Consider the following 25,196-nt stretch of genomic DNA (forward strand, 5'->3'; position numbering starts at 1 on the left):
AGCCAAGCAATCACAGTATGGCTGGAACATCCAGTCCCAAGAGGGAAGGGAGGAGACTAGGAAGCTGAGCCCTGGCTCTATTCTGGAGGGAATTTGGGCTTCCTGATATGAGCAGTGACAGTCTTCGGGAGATGTTAATAAAGGAAGATGATGATCTGATTTTAGAAATATTCTAAATATATTGGATTTAGAAATATTCTGTTTGCAGCATAAAGGATATATTAGAGGACAGTAAGAGCTCAAGTTTTTTTTTAAAAAAATATATAAGCATATGTTTACACGTCATCAGTATATATAATTACAGTGAATTAGGGCACCAGTGATGGTGGCCTGACCTGGGTATCAGTAAGTTGGCAGTGAGAACTGGAAAGGTTGTAGGTAATTAGGAGATAGAACCAACAAGCTTTGCCATATCAAGGGGAGAAAACATCATATGATTCTATTAAAACATCTAATCACATGACCATTCATCTTTAAGATACCCTGGAACCTTAACATATTACTGATGTGCAAAATTTCTCAGTATACATATGCACTCTTATTTTACTTTTCTTTATAGACTTATTTTGAATATGTGTTCCCTTGCCTACCAGCTGTGAACATTCCATCAGATTAGTGCGCCATGATTTTTTCAACCACCCTCTCATAGTTTGTAAATATACAATTAACATAAGTTATGGGTGTTTTAATGACTCCTTATTGCCAGTTTACCCACCAAAAGCATTATTCCAGCTTCCAGTGCTACCAGCCATGTAAAAACAAACCTGTACTATCATATTCCCACTGAGACTGTGTTTTATTGTTTCTTGTCTGATTAGCTCCACACCCAGTACTTTTCGCCAGACCCCTGGCCTGATTGGGCAAGAGTGCAGAGGCCCCAGAAGGGGATGATTCTGCGTATGAGGTCGTTTGCTATGGGAATAGGCTCTTCTCTCGCTGGGTTCCTAGATTATTGAACACACTCAGATTGAATTAATGCTCCTTACAATGGCATTTTATCCACAGCCAGCCACGTGCGTGCTCAGACTCAGTGCTCTCTACCGGATGGAATTGGTATCAACAGTAGCTTTGAAGACCTCTCAAATTCAAAAGGGATGACAGACCTACCATCTTATTTCACAGTTATTTGAGGGGAAAACTCTCCTTGAAGTACGGGCTTTCTTGGTTTTAACAGGATGACATGATCATTTTATGAACATGTAAGTGTGGGCCCTCACCCAGATCATTGCTTCTCTGTCAGGAAGTTATGGTTAAGAAATGAGGGCTTCCAAGGTAGCACCTTGATTTTATTTCCAGGAAAACAAGCGGGACATGCTGGCATTCATGTCTTCAATAGTCCAGGGATCCCCCTGTCTTCAAAGTCTCTTGGGCCCATTCAGGAATGTTGTGAGAAGTGATTCAGTGGAAAAGCTTCCAGGGGAACCCCTCACTAGCCCACTAGTTCATGTATGTGTGGAACGCCGTGCTGTGACGTGAACAGGTGTTGATACAGTGCACTGAAGTAAGAGATTGCTTTCTGCATGGCTCTGACAGGAACTCCTGGGAGAGCGTGTGTGTGCACGCGCATATGTGTATATGTGTGGCTTAGGTGTGCAACAGCTGAAAATGAGTGTACTCGTAGTGTCTCTGTATTGGCAGTAATATTTTGAACTCAGTGACACCAATTAAAATCTGGAGATTTTAATTCCAAAAGTCATCTTTGAGATGGTTTTAACCATTCACCGGTTTTCAGCTACCATTTACGGGGTAAGTTTTTTCTTTAATTTGGAAAATTAAAGAAACCCAAATTTCTGTTAATTGCATCTGTGGATGCAGTTTTTCACCTTTTAAAAATATTTTTAAACTGTTTTCTGTGTCTTATTATGTTCCTTTTTTTCTCTGCGTATACACATACAAGTTGACAGACTGCTAGTTTTTGGTTATGTGTCAATTTTTAAAATAATTTATATTTAATGTACTTTTCATATATTATTTGAAATAATATATACACACAACAGGTGCACAAATACACTCTGATTAAAAAAAGTAAATTGTGATTCTGTTAGAAACTTTGGAATATAGGGAGAATATAGACAGAATCCTAAAAATCACCCCCTTAAATTACCCACTGTTATTATTTTTTTAAAAAGATTTTATTTATTTATTTGACAGAGAGAAAGAGCACAAGCAGGGGGAGCAGCAGAGGGAGAGGGAGAAGCAGGTTCCCCGCTGAGCAAGGAGTCTGATACAGGACTCGATCCCAGGACCCTGGGATCATGACCTGAGCCGAAAGCAGAGGCTTAACCATCTGAGCCACCCAGGCACCCCACCCACTGTTACTATTTTGAGAAGAAATATTTCTAGCCGTATGTATATGCATAGCATGTATGAAAACTGTAGATAGATGCAAATATTGATTAACAAATATAAAATGTTGCCTAACCTGATTTTACTATGTATAAAGTTACTGACATTTTAATTCTTATTAAGTGCATTAATATTTTTATCTGACCATCACCACCATCCATCTCCAGAACTTTTTTTTTTTTTTAACCTTCCCAAACTGAAACTCCATACCCGTTAAATATTTACTCCCCATTCTTCCCTCCTCATCCCTCCCTGGTGACCCCATTGTCCTTTCTGTCAGTGGTGAATTTGCCTACTCTAGAGACCACCTGTAATTGGAGTCATTCAGTAGGTGTCCTCTTGTAAAATGGCTTAGTGTATCTTAGCACAATGTTTTCCCATTCATTCATGTGTCAGAATTTCATTCTTGTTTCAGGCTGGGGAATGCACTATTGTATATATATTTACACATTTTTTATGTGTTCAGCTATCAGTGAATACTTGGGTTGCTGCCACATGTTAGCCATTGTGAATAAGGCCATTGTGAACATGAGTGTGCAGGGTATCTGCCTTCAGTTCATTTGGGATATATAACCAGAAATGGGATTGGTGGATTGTTGCTACATTTTGAAACATTTAACAATATAGTTTTTAATTGCTGAATCGTATTCCATTATATGAATGCAACATCATTTATTTTAACAACTCCCATGTATTCATTATTTAAATTGCTTATAAGATTATAATCTTTCTTTTTCGTATATTATATTGCCATGAATGTTTCTAGAAACCAAATGGTTATGCTAGCTAGCTTCCTTAGGTTAAATTCCTAGAAACAATAAGTATGGACTTTATCAAGACTTCTGATACATGGGGCACCTGGGTGGCTCAGTGGGTTAAAGCCTCTGCCTTCAGCCCGAGTCGTGATCCCAGGGTCCTGGGATCGAGCCCCGCATCAGGCTCCCCGCTCGGAGGGGAGCCTGCTTCCTCCTCTCTCTCTGCAGGCTTCTCTGACTACTTGTGATCTCTGTCTGTCAAAAAAATAAAATCTTAAAAAAAAAAAAAAAAAGATTTCTGATACATGTATCACCAAATTAACCCAGAAACATTGTCCATTAGAGTTTATAGAACCAAACAAACACTGCCTTGGTCCCTAAGTCTAACTCATATAAAAGTTGTCCTTTGGAGATAATTAGGGTAAGCCCCTCCTATTACTCCTACCTCCTGCCTCCAACTGTGCCCCTTTATTCTGCTTTAATAACACAACCTAAGGAGGCAGTTGTGAATTCTGGGTTCAACGAAGAATCATTTGCCCCTTTCCTTTTTAATTTTTAGATTTCACTCTCAAAGTGGGTGGGTCTAAGATTATTTGTATCTAGAAAGACCTAATGAAAGATAATTTGTATCAACCCCCCCCCCATGATCCTTTTGTATGGCCAGATTTGAGAAATAGTTGTCTAACTGTATAGCAGTATGCTCATGCATTGTACTCTTGGTCTGTGAGGTTGTTTTCTAGCTCATGGAGTCATCTATCAAGTGGATAATGTGAGTGGCCTGAATGAGTTGAGAAATTGATTTGCTGTGGGTACTAATCCTGAATTCTGGGACTCTGAATCCTGGATGGCTTAGTCGGCAGGCAACGCTTGGTCTCAGGGTTCTGAGTTCCAGCCCCACATTGGGCATGGAACTTACTTAACAATCAATCAATGAATCCTGAATTTTGGAAGATAATTAGTAAGGGGACTCAAGAAATCAAAATGAAGTTAGTCCTTAATTAAGGGCTTGAAGAAAACAAGGAATTGATTTTTTATTGAGCAAAAAACAAGTAACAAATATGAGGAATGGTAGTGTAACTGACTTAGGTATGTTGTGTTTACATTTTTTTTGAATTGTACAAACTCAGAAACCAAGTCTAGCTATTTCTTTATCCAGCCATTATTTATTAAGTACCTACCTGGTGTGGATCCTTAATGATGAGATCAGGCTCTTACTGGCCACTGAAACTCATTGTCAATATTCAGAATTTACTCTTGGAATTACTGGATTGTTCACATAACTGGAAATAAGATAAGTGTCATGAAAATAAAACTGAAGTTGAAATGCCCAGAATCTGTTCTAACAAATCAACCAACCCCCTTTCCAGAGTTTATCTGTCCCTTGTCTGTATGGAAATAACATTTCATGTAGCTTCAACTATGTTGCACATATGATTGGTTTCACATTCTGTGATTGTCATTTAGCATTTACATTTTCATTGTCAGTCTTAGGCATTTTTCCACCGCAGTATAATAGCTGGAATCAAAATATATGAAGGGAGTCTGAATTTTATATAGTTGCTTTCATGTGGGATTTTAGCTTTTGTATACATTCACCTTCTATTACCTTAGAAACTTTTCTTTCTTAGTAGAAACCTTTTACTTATCATACCAAGTTTTGTCCAAAAAATCTAATTAAGAATTCTCTGAGTGCAGTGACTCTGCTTGTGTCTTTTTGTGGCTTTTAGCAACTAAGCTCAGCGACTAACACATAGCAGAATTTCAATTTTTTTAATTGAATAAATAGCTTTGATTAAGTTTCTAGAGATTGGGGTATTGTGATTCCTTGGTAGTTCAAATGCATTTGACACAGTACATGTTGTTAATGATTATTTTAAAATGCATTAGTCTCCTTTCTTTCATGATAAGTTTATTTAAAATTTGGCCCCTGACTATTTCTGTAAGAGATTTGAGCCAGGATCAAGTAGAATTTGCATACACAATATAACCATCAAAATGAAAATAAGCATCTCAATGCTTCTTTGAAAGATAGTAGTAGTAATAAATTCACAAAGTAAAGTCATTGAACTATTTAGAGGAAGGGAGAGACTAATGAGATTACTATAATTAAGCATGCATTAAATGCATGACAGAGTTTCTTGATTGTCAAGTAAGAGAAATGAGCTAGCTTGTATTTTGCATGTTTGTTTATAATCTGACAAGAGAAATGAATTTTTTTGGAGTCTATTAGTCATTCATTTATTCAAATTCATGCATTCAAATATTTGTCAAATGCCTACTAGTGGCTATGATGTGAAAAAGCCGAATTTTTCTGGGTTTATGGGGAAGCAGTAGTGAATGGGAGGGACAGTCTCTAACACTGTGAAAACAGACAGGTACAAGCGTGAGACGCGTAGAGGGAGAGGAGTCAACAGTGCTCACTCTGCCAGAAGACTCAGCAATGGTCGCTGAGCAGGCAGATACTCAACTTGAGACTTAAGGGGTTTTTAGGGATTAGCTCATTAGAATTCAGAGAGAGGTGGGGAACCAAATGGGTATAATCTCTGAGATGAGAGGAGCTTGGTATAGTGGCTATGAAAGAAAGTCAGTGTCAGAGAGTGTAGCTATGTGTAGCTCTCAAGGAGAGGGAGAAGAGGGAGAGTGCAAACCACGCCCCCAAGCCACTGAGAACCCTTAAGCAGGAAAATCATGTCATTAAATCTGCATTTGAGAGATCACACTGTCTACAGAATGAAGGATTCATTGAAGGGGGAGCAAGAGTACACTTTGGAAAACCAGTCTGGATGCTGTTGGAGAATTCCTGGTGACAGGGGGTGTTATCTTGGAATAGAGTCACAGCAGAGGAAATGAGGAAATGTGGAAATATTTGAGAGTCACAGAACTCCTTATTTAGGAAATAGAATCCCCAGGATTTAGTACTTGAATGGGATGTGAGGGAGAGGCTTGAGAATGACTCCTAGTGTTCTCGTTTGAGCAACACCTGTGTGGATGAGAAAACCCGACAGAAAGCAGGAAGGGCAGATTGAAGGAAGATGATGAAACAGTTTTGAACGTGTTGAGCCTGAAGAGCGTAAGAGACATCCAGGCAGACCCATGAAATAAACAGCTGAATATCTGGGTCTGGTATTGAGAGTACTCTGAATTCTGGAGACAGGAACTCATGAGAATCTTTATAATGTAGGATGTATTTTAAATTGTATATATAGGGTCCTGGAAAGAGTTAATAGAGAGAGAGAAGAGAGGTCCTGTGTCCAATAAAGAGGATCATGATTCTGGAGCCATTGGGCAATATGTTGCCTACTGTCACTGGTAGCAGTTTGAAAGCAAGATAAGTAAAATACTTCTAGCAGAAACCTAGAAAGAGCCTGAATCCCTGCTGTCACTGTTGAGCAGACATATTAGTTCTTGGCTGCCTATTCCTGGATTATCTATTATGAAAGACAACTCTCTGTCTGTCTGAGATCATGATAATTTGACTTGTTAGAGCTCACAGCTTGACTTCTTTCCAACTTCTAAAACATGCAAGTCGATTATTAAAACACCATAAGGTAACCCTTGTAATGAGGGTATATACAAAGTTCATGGGGAATATAACTGAAGGACCACAGAAAAAGCCTCAAAATCCTTCCAGCGGAGTCAAGAATGACATTCCAGAAGACCCACCATTTGATCTGAGACTTGCAGAATAAGTAAGCAACTGCCCAGATGGCGGTGTTTGAGCAGCAGGGGAGCAACGTGGTAGAGAGTTGGATGGAACGGATCAGAGACTGTGGAAGGAAGTCCTGGCTGACAGATATGAGTACAGACATAACTGTGTGATCTATTCCAGTCTCTGCATACGCCTAAAATTGCTGGAGTGTGTGGTGTGAGTGGTGGTGGAAAAAAGGAGGTGGCTGGACAGGGAGGCAGGGGCTAGACTGGAAAGTCTTTGCAAAGCATATTTAAAAAAAAACAAAAAAAAACAAAGAGTGCAATGTCATAAAAGGAATTCAACACAAGGCAGTCATTTGCAGATGGGGATCAGGCTCAGTCGTGTTACCTGACCCTGGTGTATTGAGGAAGGGAAGTGAGAAAGAAGTGGAGTTCACTGATGGCAAGAAATAGCTCACGGAAGTGGGGATGGGGACAAATAGTAGGGGAAAGAAAATGAAACTGGAGTCAAGTGCAAGGTTCTAAGAAATATGCGGACTTCCATAGAAGACATAGTAGTAGAGTAGAGTAGGAGAGTGTGTGTGTGTGTGTGTCTGTGTGTGTGTACAGGCATGTCCAGGGAGTGGGTGAGCAGAGGCGAGAGAGAGACTGAGGAACTGTAAGATGTTATCCTGACTTGGCTATAAAGGAAGTCGAGGACCTGGCCCACAGGGTGAGCATGAGAGTTACTGTCAGCACCCCTAGTCTTTTGTTGTCTTTATGGCCGCAGCCAGTTCTTCCCTGGTAATGGGAACATCCATTCAACAGCTACTGATTATGTATTAGCCCTTCCACCTGACTAGAAGCTCCCAGGGGACAGGGAGACATGCAGCCCTCATCTGAGGATAATGCCCTTTTCCCATCAACCTCACAGAACTTTACATGTCCAAGATCCTTAGAGAATAATTAATGGAGAAATAACCCCATAAAAAGACTGTTACAGAGATTCAAGTCTCAGGGGATGTATATATATATATATATATATATATATATATATATTATATATATATATTCATAATTTTAAAATGTGCTTGATTTTCAAAATAAAAATGTTAAATCATGATAAAACTTTAAGAATCTCTGCAAAAACAAAAAAGAAACGATATGCCAAAAATAAATACTCGGAAGTGCCAACTAATTCAGCGAGTAGAAAAGATTCACTATATATTTAATTGAATATGTGGGCCAGGAAAATGTTGCCATAGCTTTCTTTAACCATGAAGAACATAAATAAATATGCTTTAAAATGACTCTTGTTCTTTACCCCTTCCACCTCCAATGAGGTAAAGAATGTAAAATCGCAGGGGAAAAAATATAGCTAAATGTGCTATTTTCACTAACGTAGTTATGATATAGGAAATACTCAGAAACATGCCGGCACATACACAGCAGAATTCATAATAAAGTTGTGAGAAACCTTCTCCTCCCTCGAGGAGAGCTGTACTGGCGAGATATTTCCTAGAAGAAAGCGATGGCTATTGAATTTGTGCCCTGATGCCTTCCTTCAAAGACGTGGGGGATGTTTAAAGTATGTATGTATGTATGTATGTATGTATGTATGTATGTATGTATGTATGTATGTGTGTGTGTGTGTGTGTGTGTGTGTGTGTCTGGGTTAGGGTCTGGGTCTAGGTTCATCAAGAAAGAAAAAGAGAAAGAGAATTGGGGACACCTGGGTGGCTCAGTTGGTTAAGCTGCTGCCTTCGGCTCAGGTCATGATCCCGGGGTCCTGGGATCAAGTCCCACATCGGGCTCCTTGTGCAGCAGGGAGCCTGCTTCTCTCTCTGTCTCTGCCTGCTTGTGCTCTCTCTCTGACAAATAAAGAAATAAAATCTTAAAAAAAAAAAAAAGAAGGAAAGAAAAAGAGAATTATGTTGAAACAAAGTTTCTTCTAAAGAGTTAGGTTGACATTAAGTCTTTTTGCTTTACTTTATCAATGTCATTGGCTTTCATTTTCAAATCGGTGACTTTTGAAGGATCTGCTCTGGGGGCAGACTTCGTTACAGCTGCAGCATAGAGTGTGCCTGTCATTAGCCCAGTTGCTCAGTCACTGTCTCCATTTATAGTTGGGTTTGTAAAGTGTTCAAAATAGGAACTCTGGGTTTCTGCTGATCTTGAGTCATCAAAGAAAAGAAAAGCTTTATTCCTTCTTATATTCATTTCCTTCGATGCTGACATTTTTTAAGACTGACATGGTTGACTAGGAAAAAAAATGACCTTTTTTTAGGTTCAAATTGACTCTACCGTGGTTTCTACTACAAAATGTCAGGATCTTAACTGCGTACTTATTTAGGAATTTCTTCAGGATATGTATTTTAATACATTGCTGAAAAGGAAATTGAATCTCTCTCTCTTGGGTACTACTGGAGCCATCTTCATGCAGAAGGGAAAAGCTACTCTAAGACAATATTACTCAGGTTGCTTAAATTACAAAAGTAATTGGCAAGTTTGTCCCCTGAAAGGCTAGTATTAAAGGGGGGGGGGATGAAAGATGGCTGTATTCAACAGCCTCTTGTAACTTAGAGAACTATACCTAGAATTACAAATTCCCCAGGAAAGTAGACAAATATAATTTGAGACAAATAAAATGTGGAACAGAGAGCTGTAACAGTCAGGATCCCAACACAAATGGTAGTAAGCCAATACATAAATGCAGTGTGTACCCAGGCCCATTTGAGTAGAGAGAAGCCTGAAGGGACAGAGCTGTAATCTGAAGCTAGCAGAGTCCGAGCTGTCATGTTGTCGAGGCTCACGGGGACAAAGGGGGAGAGCAGTTATTTTGAACCAAGAGGTGGTGAGTGTTGTAGAGGAGAGGTGCTAGAGAGGACCAGTGACCTCCTAGGCTCACATATGGGAACTTCACAGGTAGGTGGAGAAGAAATGAGGCCCAAGAATCGATCCGTGTTTTTCATCAGGAGCACTGTTGCCATCTTGGGTTTGACAGTGATGTGTTTTGCTGTCTGCCCGTGCAGTGATAATAGTGTCCCATATTCACCATGACAATCAAGTTATCCCCCCTCATTCCCAAACTTCCCTGGTCAGTAGGTGATTTTTCTTCTCCAGTTGAGAATCACTATATGTTAACCAAATACCCCTGGGAACGTTTTAACCTTTATCTCTAGATCAACGTAGATGACCAGAAAGTTATATGTCTGAATCGAAAGACTTGCATATTACGGAGGGGACAAGATAGCTACCCCATCTATGATCCCACATCCACATATCAGGAAGGAAAGAGGAAATGGGCAAAGTAGGGACGGTGCTTAATCAGGAGAGTGTTTGTTTTCCCAGGAATGCTTAGCATATATCTTTTTGGTCAGAACTGTGTCCCAAGGCAACTCCTATCTACAACATAGTCAAGGGAAGTATTTTAAGTTGGGCACATTGTTCCTTGAATAGAGCTGAAATTCTTTGAGTAATGAAGAAGGGAAGTAGACATGAAGAAGCAGTTAGCAGCGTCTTTCCCACGAGCTACATATCTTTAATGTCTTGGCGTGGATGAATGACACTAGAGTAATATAAGGCCTTGTGTTCTCTCTTCCTATGCATACATTGATTTGCTTGGAAATTAATAAACAACAGAATCAGGGTGTGGTCATTCCTTTGCTATAGCAACAAACCTAATCATTGTAACTCAGAGTAACATGAAAACATTCTGTCATTGGCACATTTTCAGATCCCTAATAGTCTAATGCCCAAGGATGGAAGTTTAAATCTCCAGGCTTTCCTGAGCCTGTCCTTATCCCCAGCCCAACCCCAAACATTCCTAGGATATTCAGTAAGTGTTTCCGAATTGAATGAATGAATACAAGAGAAATCGGACAGATAGAAAAGTAGGAGGAGTCAGCGTTTGAGTTATCTTTGGTCAGTCACTCTTTGACAGGAAACTTTGTTCTAAAATTTAGCATCTTGGTTGGGCTGGGGGTGTTTCTCTCAACACCCCTCTTCACTTTAGTTTTTCTTTCCCTTGGTCCGATCCTCAGCTCTCTTTCCCTGGCACCTCCTTTTAGCTGAACGGTGACTAAGTCTTTGGGTAATTTGATTGAAATCACATTGTTTCGTTTATTTTTGTTGTTATTGCTAGTGTTTTCAGTGTTAAATTAAAAGGAAAAATTGTCAAAGCCAATGTCATGAAGTTTTGTTTTTCGCCTTGTGTTTTCTTCTATAAGTGTGTGTGTGTGTGTGTGTGTGTGTGTGTGTGTGTGTGTGTGTGTGTGTGTGTAGTTTTAGCTCTAACACTTAGAGCTAAAAATTTGGGTTACTTTTTGTGTATAGTGTAGGGTAAGGGTCCAAGGTCACTCTTTTCCATGTACCTATCCAGTTTTCTGCACTGTTTGTTGAAAAGGTTATCCTTTCCTAACAAATGATCTTGGCACCCTCATCAGAAATTACTTGTGCATGCAAGAGTTTACTTCGGACTCTTATCCTATTCTGTGGGTCTATGCATCTGTCTTGATGCCACTGTCATATTGTTTGGATTTTGGTGGCTCTGTAATAAGTTTTGAAATTACACAGTATGAGATCTACATTTTGTTCTTTTTCAAGATTGTTTTGGGTATTCAGAGTCTCTTCGGATTCCATATGAATTTTAGGCTGAATTTTTTCTATTTTTATAAAATTGCCAGTGGAATTTTGATGGGGATTGCCTTAAATCTGTAGAATATTCTGGGTATTATTAACATCTATATTATATTAAGTCTTCCAGTCCATGAACACAGGATGTCTTCATATTTATTTATGTCTTTATTTCTGCAGTATTTTTACTTTTTCGATGTAAGTCTTTTGCCCTTGTTGGTTAGCTTTATTCTAAGGTTTTCTGTTTTTTGTTTTTTGTTTTTCATTCTGATGTAATTGTAAACAGAATCATTTCCTTAAATTTTTTTTTTTTGGATCGTTCATTGCTAGTACCCAAAAAAATGCACCTGATTTTTGTGTGTGTTTGTGAATTTTCAGAAGGCAGGAGCCATGCCTTATTTGTATTTTACAGAGTTAATACAAGATAATAATAGCAGTTGCTAATATGTGTTCATTTCTGTGTTATTATTTTTCATCGATGGTAATCTTTGTTCTTTTTTATTTTTATCCTTTTCTCTTTCCTACTCTAGGGCTCTACTAGCTCGACAGCCTCTCCTCCAGTCTCCACCCCTGTCACAGGACACAAAAGAATGGTTATACCAAACCAGCCGCCTCTAACAGCAACTAAAAAGTCTACATTGAAACCACAGCCTGCACCCCAGGCTGGACCCATCCCCGTGGCACCAATTGGGACACTAAAACCTCAGCCTCCACCGGTCCCCGCTTCCTATATGACAGCGTCGACCCCTTCCAGGCCTACCTTCAATGTGCAGGTGAAGTCAGCCCAGCCCAGCTCTCTCTATATGGCTGCTCCTTCATCAGGACAATTTTACAGCCAAGGCCCAGGACCCCAGGGCTATAACACTCCCCCAGTTTCTATCCCTGGGCAGTGCCCACCTCCTTCAACACGAGGGGGCATGGATTATGCCTATATTCCACCACCAGGACTTCAGCCTGAGCCCGGGTATGGGTATGGCCCTAACCAAGGACGTTATTATGAAGCCTATTGCCCAGCGGGGCCTGGCTATGGGGGCAAAAATGACACCGATCCAGCTTATGGTCAGCAAGGTCACCCGAATGCCTGGAAGCAGGAGCAAGGGTATACTCCTTCTGGAACAGGAAACCAGAACCCCCCTGGGGTGTATCCAGTTGCTGGTCCCAAGAAGACCTACATCACGGATCCCGTTTCAGCACCGTGTGCACCACCGCTGCAACAAAAGGTAGGGAGCTCGCTCACATAGTGATGGGATTGCAGGAGAATGTATCGTGGCCTCCTCTCCCCAGAAAGCAGAGCCTAACGCAAAAGCGTTATGTGCTCCTTTTATGTCATTAGGAAGTAGAGTCCCAGGAAGTTTGAGTCAAACAGGAAAGGGGCGGGGATCCTATGTGGGGTATGTTATCAGTCTGGCTACTGATTAGTATCAAGTACAACCAGCTGCTCAGTCTTGAGGATCGTCTTCCAGAAGACTCTGTAGGAACAGATCAGGATAGTCTGTCCAGGGAGAGAAAGGGAAAATAGTTTATCTTCCAGCTATTGTCTCCTGTTTGTCAAAGCTTTCCTCTGGGGATCAGAAACTTCCTCCCACTTAGATGTTCCATTTACTTGGGCTCTGAGTAGGGAGTTGATCTGCAGTATCTCATACCTTAGTGGGGACGGGAAGTTCCCAGGATTGTAGGGAAGTGGTGTATAGGGCACACGAGGTACAGTGCTGTCAGATTGGGTTCAGGTAAAGTCAATCAGAACCCCAGCCAAGGTGGTGCTTGGGGTTCTGCCTTGGGCAGAGTGAGCCCAGGGCTGCTGGGACAGAACAAGTGGCCCTGGGCCCAGGAGGTGGGTGAGGTCAGGGGGATTCAAGATAATGCAGACACCTCATCTGGTTTCCTTTGGGAAGGGGCTACAGTATAATGGCACTCGTTTTTGGGTCTCTTGTTGATCCCCATCACTGATCCACTAGGAAGAATCTTCCCTTCCAGGCTTTAACTATATTAGGAAAGTTTTAAAAATTCTTTGTGATAGTGGTTTGACTTAATTGCAAGTATGCATGTCTTTTAAGTCAACGCATTCAGTTACTTCCTATGAAAACCTAAGATATGATACCACACATACCTGCTCACCTACAACTTGGATTGTCCACGAGTGCTAGAACCAACATGATGTTTCCTTCCACCCTGACAAGAGGAACCAAGGAGAATTAGTTGGAAGGGATGTGATGGAGAAACCAAGCTAGTTTCCAATTAATTGGGTTGGAACTGAGCCCTCCCTTTTAGCTAGAACTGTGAGAAATCAGAAACTGCAGAGCCCTTGATTAACTGAAAGTTAAATGGTAATTGTTGAGGTGGATTATGGAAGTATGGATATGTGCCAATGTGTAACCCTTTGCCCATTTGAGATTGTCAATTTCTAGACACACCTAATCGCATTTTCAACATTATAACACAAATTTGTTAAGTCCTTGCTCTCCAGGTAAGGTGTTTACTAAATAACGATTCTCATGTGAAAGCGTCTGCTCTATTATGTCCCGAAAGAATTTTAGGTTCTTTAGATGAAAGGAACCCTTCCCAGTGAGGCCTGTGAGTAACTGGAGGCACCTGTTAACCTTACAAATTCTCATTACATGAAAGTGGACCAGCCATTGTCATTCTCCAGCATGAAGACTGCAAGTTACAATGATACATGTTTTTGAAACCTTACTCTTGGAAGGCCCTTCTTTTCAAAATCTCTCCATGCAGAGAGATTTTATTAAGGGTTTTTTGTTTTGTTTTGTTTTTTAAAAGATTTTATTTATTTATTTGACAGAGAGAGAGGTCACAAGTAGGCAGAGAGGCAGGCAGAGAGAGAGGGAGAAGCAGGCTCCCCACTGAGTGGAGAGCCTGGTGCAGCGCTCAATCTCAGAACCCTGAGACCATGACCTGAGCCGAAGGCAGAGGCTTAACCCACTGAGCCACCCAGGTGCCCCTTATTTTGTTTTTTAAGTAAAGTTTATCCAGAATGGCCAAGCTGGATAGGCTTCCTCTTTATTTAAACATTACAGTTTTCGAGGAAGAGTTTTTCCAGGAGGACCCAAAAACAACCAGGTCAGAAAAAAAGGGTGTTATTCAACTTTACCTCACCTTGGTGTAACCAAAACAAATTCTCCTATGGACGATTAAGAGTTTAGGTTGGGAAAATTGCCATCAACACTTAAACTCATATAGACATGCCGTTTTGCCCTGTCTAGAGCGACTCGACTGACGTTCCTGTGAAAGAGATGGGCCCCGGGTTATGTTTAAGGACGCCAACATCCCACCTGGGGAAACAGACATAAGCCAGAGCAAAAGTATGTCTAGGTGGAGGGAATCATCTGGTGAGAAGGACTGAGCCAGGAGATCCTCTTCCACCTTTTGAAGCAATCCAGAATTGTAGGGAGAAAAAAATCAGCACCCATTGCAAGAGCTGGATCTATGATGTCAGGTGCAGCCACATGATTAACATTTGGTCCGCCCTTGCTAATCCAGTCAGGGTACAGAAATCAGCTTTGATGAACCACTCACCAGAAAGTACAGAACTTCATTTTCCTTCTTAGTGGCACAAGGTCACGATTCAGGATCATCTACTACATTATTACAGATTCTGGATATCCGTGGATTTCTTGTCATTTAAATTTTTTGGAAATATTTATTTATAACTATGCCATGCATTTTAACATCGTATTGTGCATTTTAAAAATGAAAATTAAATCCTGTATTTTTGCTGCCATTATAGAGGGGAGTGCTTAGAGGTTGATATTTCACCATCTGTCTGTGTTTTGTTTGGGGAAGGGGAAAGAGGCTGATGAAGCTGCAGATATTTCCCGTGTGTGTCGTGGGGGCACTGGTGGCTGAAGGGGTGGACTTTCCACAGTTGGTCTTTGGGCAGAGCACTGCTGTATTCAACTGCACCTGTGCCCAGAGGCCCTTAGTGTCCCAAAATTGCCACGGCTGGGCTTGCTGATGTGACTACTGGCTGGAGAAGTGAGCTCCTAATTCTAATCCCAGTTGGTCTCTTGACAGTCCTCTTTCAGCCTGGGGAAAGCCTCTAGACCTCTTTGTGTCTCGCTTCCAGCCTCAGGAAAGTGGAACATCTTCACTAATTAATTAATGATTGCAGAGGGCTTGGAAATTTCCAAGGGCTGAATAATTGCCAAGGGAGGGCTATCCGGGTTTTTCACTGGTTTTCATTTATTTCCAGTCGTTTCAATCACCGGTGGAAAATGGACCTTCCTACCTTAAAACAATGATCTTTTGTTACATTGAGAAGTTTGGAGGAATTTGATGTTGGACCCATTAAGGAAAAAGTGGTGGTTGTTGTTAAGTGAAAGAACTGAATCTCTCCTATATTTGAGATGAGCTGCTTTGATTTCCCTGCAATATAAAAGAAGAGGGGAAAGAAAAGAATAAAGAAAGGAAGGAGGCAGCATGAGAACCTATAAAGTGTGGGGGATCATGATTATATTTATGTTCCCGTAATGTGCTGAGCAGTGAATTTGCATGCTACAGTAGACCATAATGTGTTTCCTGGACCATCTGAGCTGAGTTCCTTGAAAAATATTGTTATAAGCAAGTTTTTATAAGAGAAATATTCCTTTCCCACTGGAAATCCTCTTAAAGACACAGTGGAATCTTTTCTTTTGGCTCTTTTCTAAAAGCTCCTATCGGCTAGCTGCCCTGCAGTTCACGAGACTCTTGTCCTGTGCATTATCTGCCCACGCCCATGAGGTGCGATGTGCCTTTTCTCCAATATTCAGATAAGGTGAGTCAGGCTGAAAGCGCCAGAGCTGGGACCTGGAGGCCAGTCATCGCTCTTGAGTGCACAACGACCCAGGGGAAGGTCAGCTTTAATACCCACTTCTTGTCCTGAACCTAATCTGTCTCAGCCTCCATTTTATTAAAGAAAAATGGTGTTTGCCTCACAGTGTGTGAGAAGTACTGATGCTATGCATCCCAGGGAAACTGGGGGAGGGTGGGCTCCTACTGGGGTGGGGGATTTGGTTAAATTCTAAAATCATCTGCTGTTAACATCTTCTTGAAAACCTCTTCATGATGGTGAGAGTGTGGAGATCAGCAAACTACTTTTCAATAAATCCAACACAAAGTTTTTTTTTGTTTTGTTTTGTTTTGTTTATGTTTTGGTTTTTTGTTTTGTTTAGTTTTAGTTTTTGTTTTTAACCCAGAGTTAGGACAGATCACCGCTCTTCATTTAGCTTTTGAATTTGGGGCATATTTAATGGTATAGAGAAGAGAGTGAAGGCAGTGGACTTTTAGGGTCAATGTTAAAGTGTCCTAAGATCTATAATTTGTTATGATTCAGAAAATCCTAGAGAAGGTTGTTATGGTAGTATTTCACACATTCAAATAGTATCAAAATGTGGAACTTTCTTTCACCGTGGAAAAGAGACGGATATCCATATTGGATACTGTAAGCAAATGGCAGTACTTTGGAGAAAGCTTTCCTTTATGGTAAACCTTGTACTAAATAGCTCTCAATTCCAAGATCAGAGGAACAAAAAACGAAGAGATGGTTAGGGTAGGAGACGAGCGGATGCAGAGAGATAGATGCCTCAGGTCAGGTGCTAATACCTGGGTACATACAGAGATGAGGATGGAAGAGGTTGCTTGATGAGGCAGTGATAGGAACATTAGTAATCCCCCCCCTTGTACAGGGTTTTTCGGTTTCCAAAACACATTGTCGACCCCACAGAAGCCACAAGGGTTCAAAAGCTCAGGACTGAGAGTTACTCTCTGTAGATCATATGTCAGATTCATGGGAGAGCCACAGTTTCGATGTGGGTCTTCTGAATATTGTCGTGTTTTCCCCCTAGTAAGCCGAGCATGTTGGCATGCTTTGGTGTTTGGATGGAGGGAAGCACCACGTCGGCAGCTCAAACCACTGGCCGTGGCCCTACTTGCTGGCAGACATGAAAGCGGGCTCAGGCATTTGTGGTGCGGTGCCATGAGATCAACAGAAAGAGGGGAAGAACCCTGTTCATCCCTGTAGGACATCCATCCTGGGGCTCGACTTCTGCTTCCCTATCTCCTGTGTACAACTTCCCCTGTTGTTTCTACCTCACAATGTCTAAAATCTGGTTTCTTATCTAAATCCTCTTGGTACTATCCTAGTTCCGGTGTTTAATGTCTCACCAGAGTTATGGAAATGGCGTCTTAATGGGTATCTCAACCTCTAGTCTCTGCCCACACCCGTCCATCCCATGTATGTGAGCAGATGAATCTTTCTACCTTACAGCTCTGCCTTTGTCAATAACTGCCTTTATTAAAAAAAAAAAAAAAAACAATAACAACAACAACAACAAAAAACACCTTCAAAAATTCCTAGCCAGTTATGGAATGAATTGAAACCCCAGCCTGGATTTCCAGATTCATCTCCCCCTTGAAGCCTCCCAACTTCCAGCTGAGTACTTCTCTTCCTAGTTATATCTCATCTTTGTAGCTTTCCTCATGGAGCGCCTTTGTGCAAGGCTTTCTCAGACCTTTCCCCAAATAAATAAAATAGCCGGGCATCTAATGTGACTTAGGAAGACCAGGCTAATGCGTTAATCTCTCTTGCGATGTCTTCTCTTTGTAAGATCAAGTTGTACGTTATTTCATCCTTTCCTTTGGAAGTTTCCACACTCTTCCTGTACTTGAGTCATGTGTTCTGATCTTCCACCCGCCTCTGCCCCAGCATATACTGGACTCTATGATTTAGGGGGTGAAGACGGTATCTGAATGACCCTGTCTCCTCCGGAGTAACTAACAGTACGTAACACATTCTTGTATAATAAAGATGCTTGAAGAAACTCCCCACATCCTACTGAAATACAGAGAAAACCCTGCTTTAAAACTTACGGGGTTATTCAGCAAAATGCCAAAATCCAAACCTACTGCACCAATTCATATTAGGTGACCTCAGGAACACATGCACTGCCACATCAGCAACTCAGTATCCAAAGTAGTTAGCTAATATCTCACAATCACCACCGTGCTAACATCTTACATTCCTTCTGGAATATGCGTGTGTACATGTATGCTGTTACGTACACAGTCTTTTTTATTTCCCCACTTGCCACATGTCCATGGAACTTGTCGATTCATATTCTTTAATCAACCTTTGGAGGTTTGATTTACATTCAGTAAAATGTGTCTATTTTAAATGCATGCGACAGTGAACCTTTGACACATATGTACTTGTGTAACCCCCACCGCAATCTCGAGAACATTTCAGCTACCCCAGAAATCCCCCTCATGCCCTGCTGTATTCCGTCCCCTTTACCCTCAGCCCCAGGCAACTGGTCTGTGTTCCAACATAGGTTACATTTCTCCTTTCCAGAATTCCATATAAATGGAATCACACCATAGTATACACACCTGTGTCAGAGCTGCTTTTACTCACTGTAATTTTTTTTTTTTTTGAGATCCATTTATGTTGTTGTGCATATCAGTAGTCATTCATTTTAATTGCTAAGCAGTGTTCCATTGTATGGGTATACTGCATTTTCCTTAGCCATTAACTTCTTTGGGCACATTTTTTTTTTAAGATTTTATTTTTATTTATTTGACAGAGAGAGATCACAAGTAGGCAGAGAGGCAGGCAGAGAAAGAGGGGGAAGCAGGCTCCCCAAGGAGCAGAGAGCCCAATGCGGGACTCGATCCCAGGACCCTAAGATCATGACCTGAGCCAAAGGCAGAGGCTTAACCCACTGAGCCACCCAGGTGCCCCTTTGGGCACATTTTTAATTGCATTTTGAACTATGAGTAAGGCTACTGTGAACATCCATGTGCCAGTTTTTGTATGAACATAGTTTTTATTCCTCTTGTGAAATACCCAACAGGAGCATTTCTGAGACGTATGGTTAACCATTTAACTGCTTAAGAAACTAACAGACTTTTCCTAAATGCACCATTTTACATTCTCACTGGCAGTGTATGAGAGGTCCAGCTGGTCCTCAGTCTTGGCAACTGTTAGCCTTGCTTTTGTCAGTCTTCTTAATTTTAGCTATTTTCATACTTTATAGATGCATCTAATTATGGTTTATATTTATTTCCCTTTTGACTAATGATGTGGGATGTCTATTATTTATGCACTTATTGGCCATCATTTGTCTTCTTTTGAGAAGTGTCATCAAATTCTTGGCCCATTTTTTTATTTTATTTTTATTTTTTAAATTTTATATTATTTTTTTCAGTGTTCCAAGATTCATTGTTTATGTACCACACCCAGTGCTCCATGCAATATGTGCCCTCCTTAATACCCACCACCAGGCTCACCCATCCCCCCACACACCCCCCCCTCCAAAACCCTTAGTTTGTTTCTCAGAGTCCACAGTCTCTCATGGTTTCTCTCCCCTTCCAATTTCCCCCAACTCACTTCTCCTCTCCTTCTCCCAGTGTTGTCTGTGTTATTCCTTATGCTCTGGAGGTAAGTGAAACCATATGATAATTGACTCTGTCTGCTTGATTTATTTCATTCAACATAATCTCCTCCAGTCCCATCCATGTTGATACAAAAGTTGGGTATTCATCCTTTCTGATGGAGGCGTAATACTCTATTGTATATATGGACCATATCTTCTTTATCCATTCGTCTGTTGAAGGGCATCTTGGCTCTTTCCACAGTTTGGCAACTGTGGCCATTGCTGCATGGGATACAGCTGGGATACAGATGGCCCTTCTTTTCACTACATCAGTATCTTTAGGGTAAATACCCAGTAGTGCAATTGCAGGGTCATAGGGTAGCTCTGTTTTTAATTTCTTAAGGAATCTCCACGCTGTTTTCCAAAGTGGCTGCACCAACTTGCATTCCCACCAACAGTGTAGGAGGGTTCCCCTTTTTCGACATCCTCTCCAACTCTTGTTGTTTACTGTCTTGTTGATTTTGGCCATTCTAACTGGTGTAAGGTGGTATCTCAATGTGGTTTTGATTTGAATCTCCCTGATGGCTAATGATGATGAACATTTTTTCACGTGTGTCTGTTAGCCATTTGTATGTCTTCTTTGGAGAAGTGTCTGTTCCTGTCTTCTGCCCATTTTTTGACGTGATTATCTGTTTTGTGTGTGTTGAGTTTGGTCCATTTTTTAACTGAATCGTTGATTCTTATTGAGAGTGGTAAGGGTGCCTTGTATATTCTGAGTCAGGGTCTTTAGGTATATGCATTTCAAGTATTTCTTCCTGGTCTGTGACTTAACTTTTCATTTCCTTTGAGATGAGCTTCATTTTCTGAACAGGAGTTTTTAATTTTGATCAAGTTCAGTTTATCACTTTTATCCTTTTATAGTTTATACTTTTTTTTCCTTAGATATTTTTGCTTCCTCGTGGTCACAAAGATTGTATTCTTGCTATTTCTTAAAGATATTTACAGGTAAATTTAGTGCTATAATTACCTAGGCACATTTGACAAAAATCAGTTGGCCATATATGTGCAGATCTATGTGGACTCTGTCTTCAATTCTAATAATTTATATATGCCAATGCCATACTACCTTTATCACTTTTATAGTAGATTTTAGAATCAGGCTGTGCAAATTTTCCATCTTCGTTCTTTCGAAAGTGTTTTGATTATTCTGAGTCCTTTCAATTTCCATATAAATTTTAACATCAACCTATCAGTTTTCACAAGTAGCCTGCTATGATTTTGATTCATATTTTGTTAAATCTATAAGTCAATTTGAAAAGAGTTTATATTGTATCAGTGTTGTCTTCCAACCCACGAACATGGTATATCTCTCATTTGATTTTGATTTTTGTTAATTTCTCTCAACATTGTATTATAGTTTTACACATGTTTTGTTAAGTTATCCCTAAGCATCTCACATTTTGAACACTATTGTAAATGGTATTTTTTAAAAAGTTTCAATTTGTAGTTGTTGGCTGTTACTATATAGTTTTTTTTTAATTGACCTTGTATCATTTGACATTGTTAAATTTAACAGTTTTACAAGCGTGTTTAAGACTCCTTTGGCTTTTCTACCTGATCATTTTATCAGCAAATAGTTGTCAATTCACTTGTTTATTTCCTTTGTGGATAAGAGTCTAGCCATCAAATTCTTACATTTGGAAGATGTGCCTTTTTGGTTGAAGAAAAAGTTTTTCACAAAATTGAAGAATGTAAATTGGAAAAAATAATAAATCTTTAACATTTACTTCTCTAGAGTAGCCTACTAAAACTGTCAGACATAGAAGTCATCTTCAGAATTATTAGATCATAATTCCTTAAACTTACAGATAAGAAAACAGAGGCCCGAAGTGTTACAGTGATTTGAAGAGTTAGTTATACAACTAGTAGGTGGCACATATCAGTAAAAACTGTTTTTTTTTTAATACCACAGTTCCTCTGCATTGGCTCAAGACAGGTGAGATCAGGAGTATAAAGGAGCTTTAAAAGGTGTGATAGTCATTGCCAAAAGGAGCTTACACCTACCCTTAGACTCCCCGTCAGTTTTATACGTTCCCTAATCACAGAAAATTGCTATCATCTCGGTGCTCTTTGTTCTGTCTCATACATAGTTGTTCCTCCCGTGAAAAGACTTGTTCTTAGGGTCTGTATGATTTTTTTACTCAGTCCATAATTTCTTCTTCCTCTGACTCTAAAATTTATCATCAGAACGGATGTCCTCATACACTAAGAAATGTCTGTGAATATTGTTCATTTTGCTAATCCTATTTCTTCAGGGTTTTAGATGTTTAGAAATATCCCAGGTCCCTAATCTTTGTAGAAAATTAAGTAAATCACTTTAAATGAATGATTCTAACAATATGTAATTTTTTGCATTTATAGAGCTCAGAGAACTCACTTCAATTTACCAGTGTTTTGTCTTTGTTCTATTTCATTCCTATGGTAAAAGAACTACCCAACTAAATGATAATGTCCCTCTAGAAATCTTTTTTTTTTTTTTTTTCAATGGCCAGCTGCAAACACTCATGCTGTCCTGTCTCAGAGGAGAGACTATGGTTGTCTTCCCCAGCAAACAAAGAAGTTTGCCCATTATTGGTGTATAACGATTATTGGTAAATATACATACTTTTAAAGATTTTACACACACAGTATTAGGAAATGTTCCCATAGTGAAAGTCAAATAGTTGACTTTCCAAAAGTGCCAATGCTAAGTAATAACGATTTACTTGTTATTTTAGCTCTTTGATTTAGGAATATGGAAAACTCAACTTTTAGATACACTCTTGGCAAAGAAAATGGTGTTTGCTCTATTTTATCCTTAGAATTCAGTGAATGTTCTTCAGAAAATAAATTTGATTAACCTCAGAAGGTTACTTACTTACAATATCATTTTGAAATACATAATAATAACATGTAACATTTTTATAACCCCATATAAAATTTTACCAAACAATTTCATATATGTGGGAAACTCTTTATCATGTCCAGGGGCAACTTGTTTGGTATCCCATTAATACCAAATGTCAGAGATAGGGTGAGAAATGGGTCTTCTGACTGCTAGCCCAGAATTCTCCCATTCCATAGCACTTGCCTCCATTTAGCTCATAGTAGTTATGCAAATATCAAATATCCCTTGGCTCCAGAAGTCTGGAGAATACAACTTTAGAGTTGTGTTTGTGAAATATAACATATATTTAGCATTATTTGAACCCCCAAATTCAGTCAATACTATATTATCAAGATTTAAGCAGTTGAAACTATACGCTAATCTAAGTTCAAGATAAAAGATACCCCTTTATTCAGTCTTCATAAGTATTTGGTGTATTTATATCTCCTCAACCATAGACAATATATTTATTTTGGACATACCTTTAGGGATTATTGTGAAAATATAGACTAAGAGGGTATAAGAATGTTAGTTATATTCATTTGGGATCTGTTAGATATTACTTGTTTTTCCTGGTCTATACTTAACATCTTCAACAAAAATTTGGATAGTTACTATAAAAATATTCCTAATTTTTACCAGAGGAAATCCAGTTTTCAGTCCTGCTATCCATCCCATTCAAAAGATAGAAAGTATTAATTCAGCAGGCTCTGTAGAAAATAACTGGTGCTAGCGATTCCTGCGGAGGTAGTAGGAAAATTTCTGGTGACTTGCAGAGAACTGGGAAAGAGTTTGGAAAGGCAAGCTGGGGAATGTGGACCATAACCCAGCAAATGTAGCCCATGGGCTGAATCTCACATACCACCTGATTTTGTAGATCATGTTTTGTTGAAATACAGCCATGCCCACTTCTTTGTTACCTATGACTGCTTTCTGACTACGGTGGTAGAGTTGAGAGTTACAGTAGAGGATGTATGGTCTTCAAAGCCCAAAAGATTTACTGTATGTTACTTTACAGAAGAAGTTTACTGGCATCTTATTAAAATATGGAAACGCTTCACAAAATATAGATTCTCATTAAAATTTCTTGAATATTTCTCAACTATTCTTTCTTATCCAGTAGATTGAGAATCTTGAGCTGGAGGTTGTTTCAGTGGTCGGTGATAATTTGGGGGAAGGAAAGAATTAAAAATCAAACCCAAAAATCCTACTACTTGGCAGAATGGATTCTGTATCCCTCCTGATAAACTTCTATTGAGCCTTCAGAATCTATCAATATTAAATCTTAGAGAAGGTTGACCATTCATTCACTTAATCCCCTATATTTTATTGTCATTCCTCTGAATTTTCTCATAACATTTTTCTTGTTCTTTTACCATAACATACATGTTAGTAGATATCTTAAGTATATCATAACTTTGGGATTCCTGGGTGGCTCACTTAACTGGCTGACTCTTGATTTTGGCTCAGGTCCTGATCTTGGGGTGCTAGGATCCAGCCCTATGTCTGGCTCTGTGCTAGGGGGGCAGTCTGCTTGTGAATTCTCTCCCTCTCCCTCTGCCCTTCTCCTTGCTCCCAGGATCTCTCTCTCTTTTTCTAAAATATAATAAATAAGTCAGTAAATAATAACTTTATTGGAACAGAATTCACGTAGTAGAATTAATCCACTTAACATGTATAGTTTAATCCACTGTTTTTAGTATATTCATGAAGTTGTGTGACCATCATCACAATCTCTCACCCTAGAAAGTTTAAAACTCATACTTACTAATTCCCACTCCCCATTTTCCTCAAATCCTCCAGACCTAGGTAGCTATTAATACTTTCTGTATCTACAGATTTGCCACTTCTGGACGTTTGGATTCAAACAATATATAGTCGTTGGTGACTGGATTCCTAGCATAATATTTTCAAGTTCCATTCATGTTGAGGTACATCTGAGTACTCCATTCCTTGTTACTGCTGAATGCCATGCCATTGTACAGACGTACATCCAATTTATCCTTTCACCAGTTGAGGGACACTTTTTGGAGTTTGTTTTTCTTGGCTCTTATGAGTATTTGAGTTCAAGTTTTTTGTTTGTTTGTTTGTTTTTGTTTGTCAGAGAGAGAGAGCACATAAGCAGAGGGAGCAGCAGGCAGAGGGAGAAGCAGGGTCCTCACCGAGCCAAGGAGCCTGATGAGAGACTTAACCCCAGGCCCCTGAGACCATGACCTGAGGCCAAGGCAGACACTTAACTGACTGAGCCACCCAGGCATCCCTGAGTACAAGTTTTTATCTGAGCATATGTTTTCAGCTCTGTTAGGCATATAGGTAGTGCTGGAATTTCCTAGGTTATATGGTAACTTCATGTTTCACCTTCTGTGAAGCTGCTGGACTGCTTGCCAAAGGGGTTATACCATCTTGGTTTCCCACCAGCAGCTCATGAGCATTCTGATTTTTCCATCTCTGTAACCCATTGGATTTTAATCACACTATATGTCTGTCTCTTCAAGTAGACATTTCTGTTCTTCAAGGGTGTGACTCAGGTCTACTGGG

The 25,196-nt window shown here is 39.9% G+C and overlaps 1 protein-coding gene across 2 annotated transcripts in view; it reads left to right on the forward strand.

Annotated features, from left to right (window-relative positions):
• Positions 1–25,196, forward strand: part of LPP (LIM domain containing preferred translocation partner in lipoma) — a 659,735-nt gene that overhangs the window by 393,233 nt on the left and 241,306 nt on the right. For both annotated transcript variants that reach the window (XM_080814680.1, XM_080814681.1), the window contains exon 7: positions 11,897–12,586. In XM_080814680.1, the coding sequence (XP_080670806.1) occupies positions 11,897–12,586 (690 nt within the window). The remainder of the gene's footprint in view (positions 1–11,896; positions 12,587–25,196) is intronic.

The sequence above is a fragment of the Martes martes genome (genome assembly GCF_963455335.1).
Source record: "Martes martes genome assembly, chromosome: 1".
Classification (NCBI taxonomy): Eukaryota; Metazoa; Chordata; class Mammalia; order Carnivora; family Mustelidae; genus Martes; species Martes martes.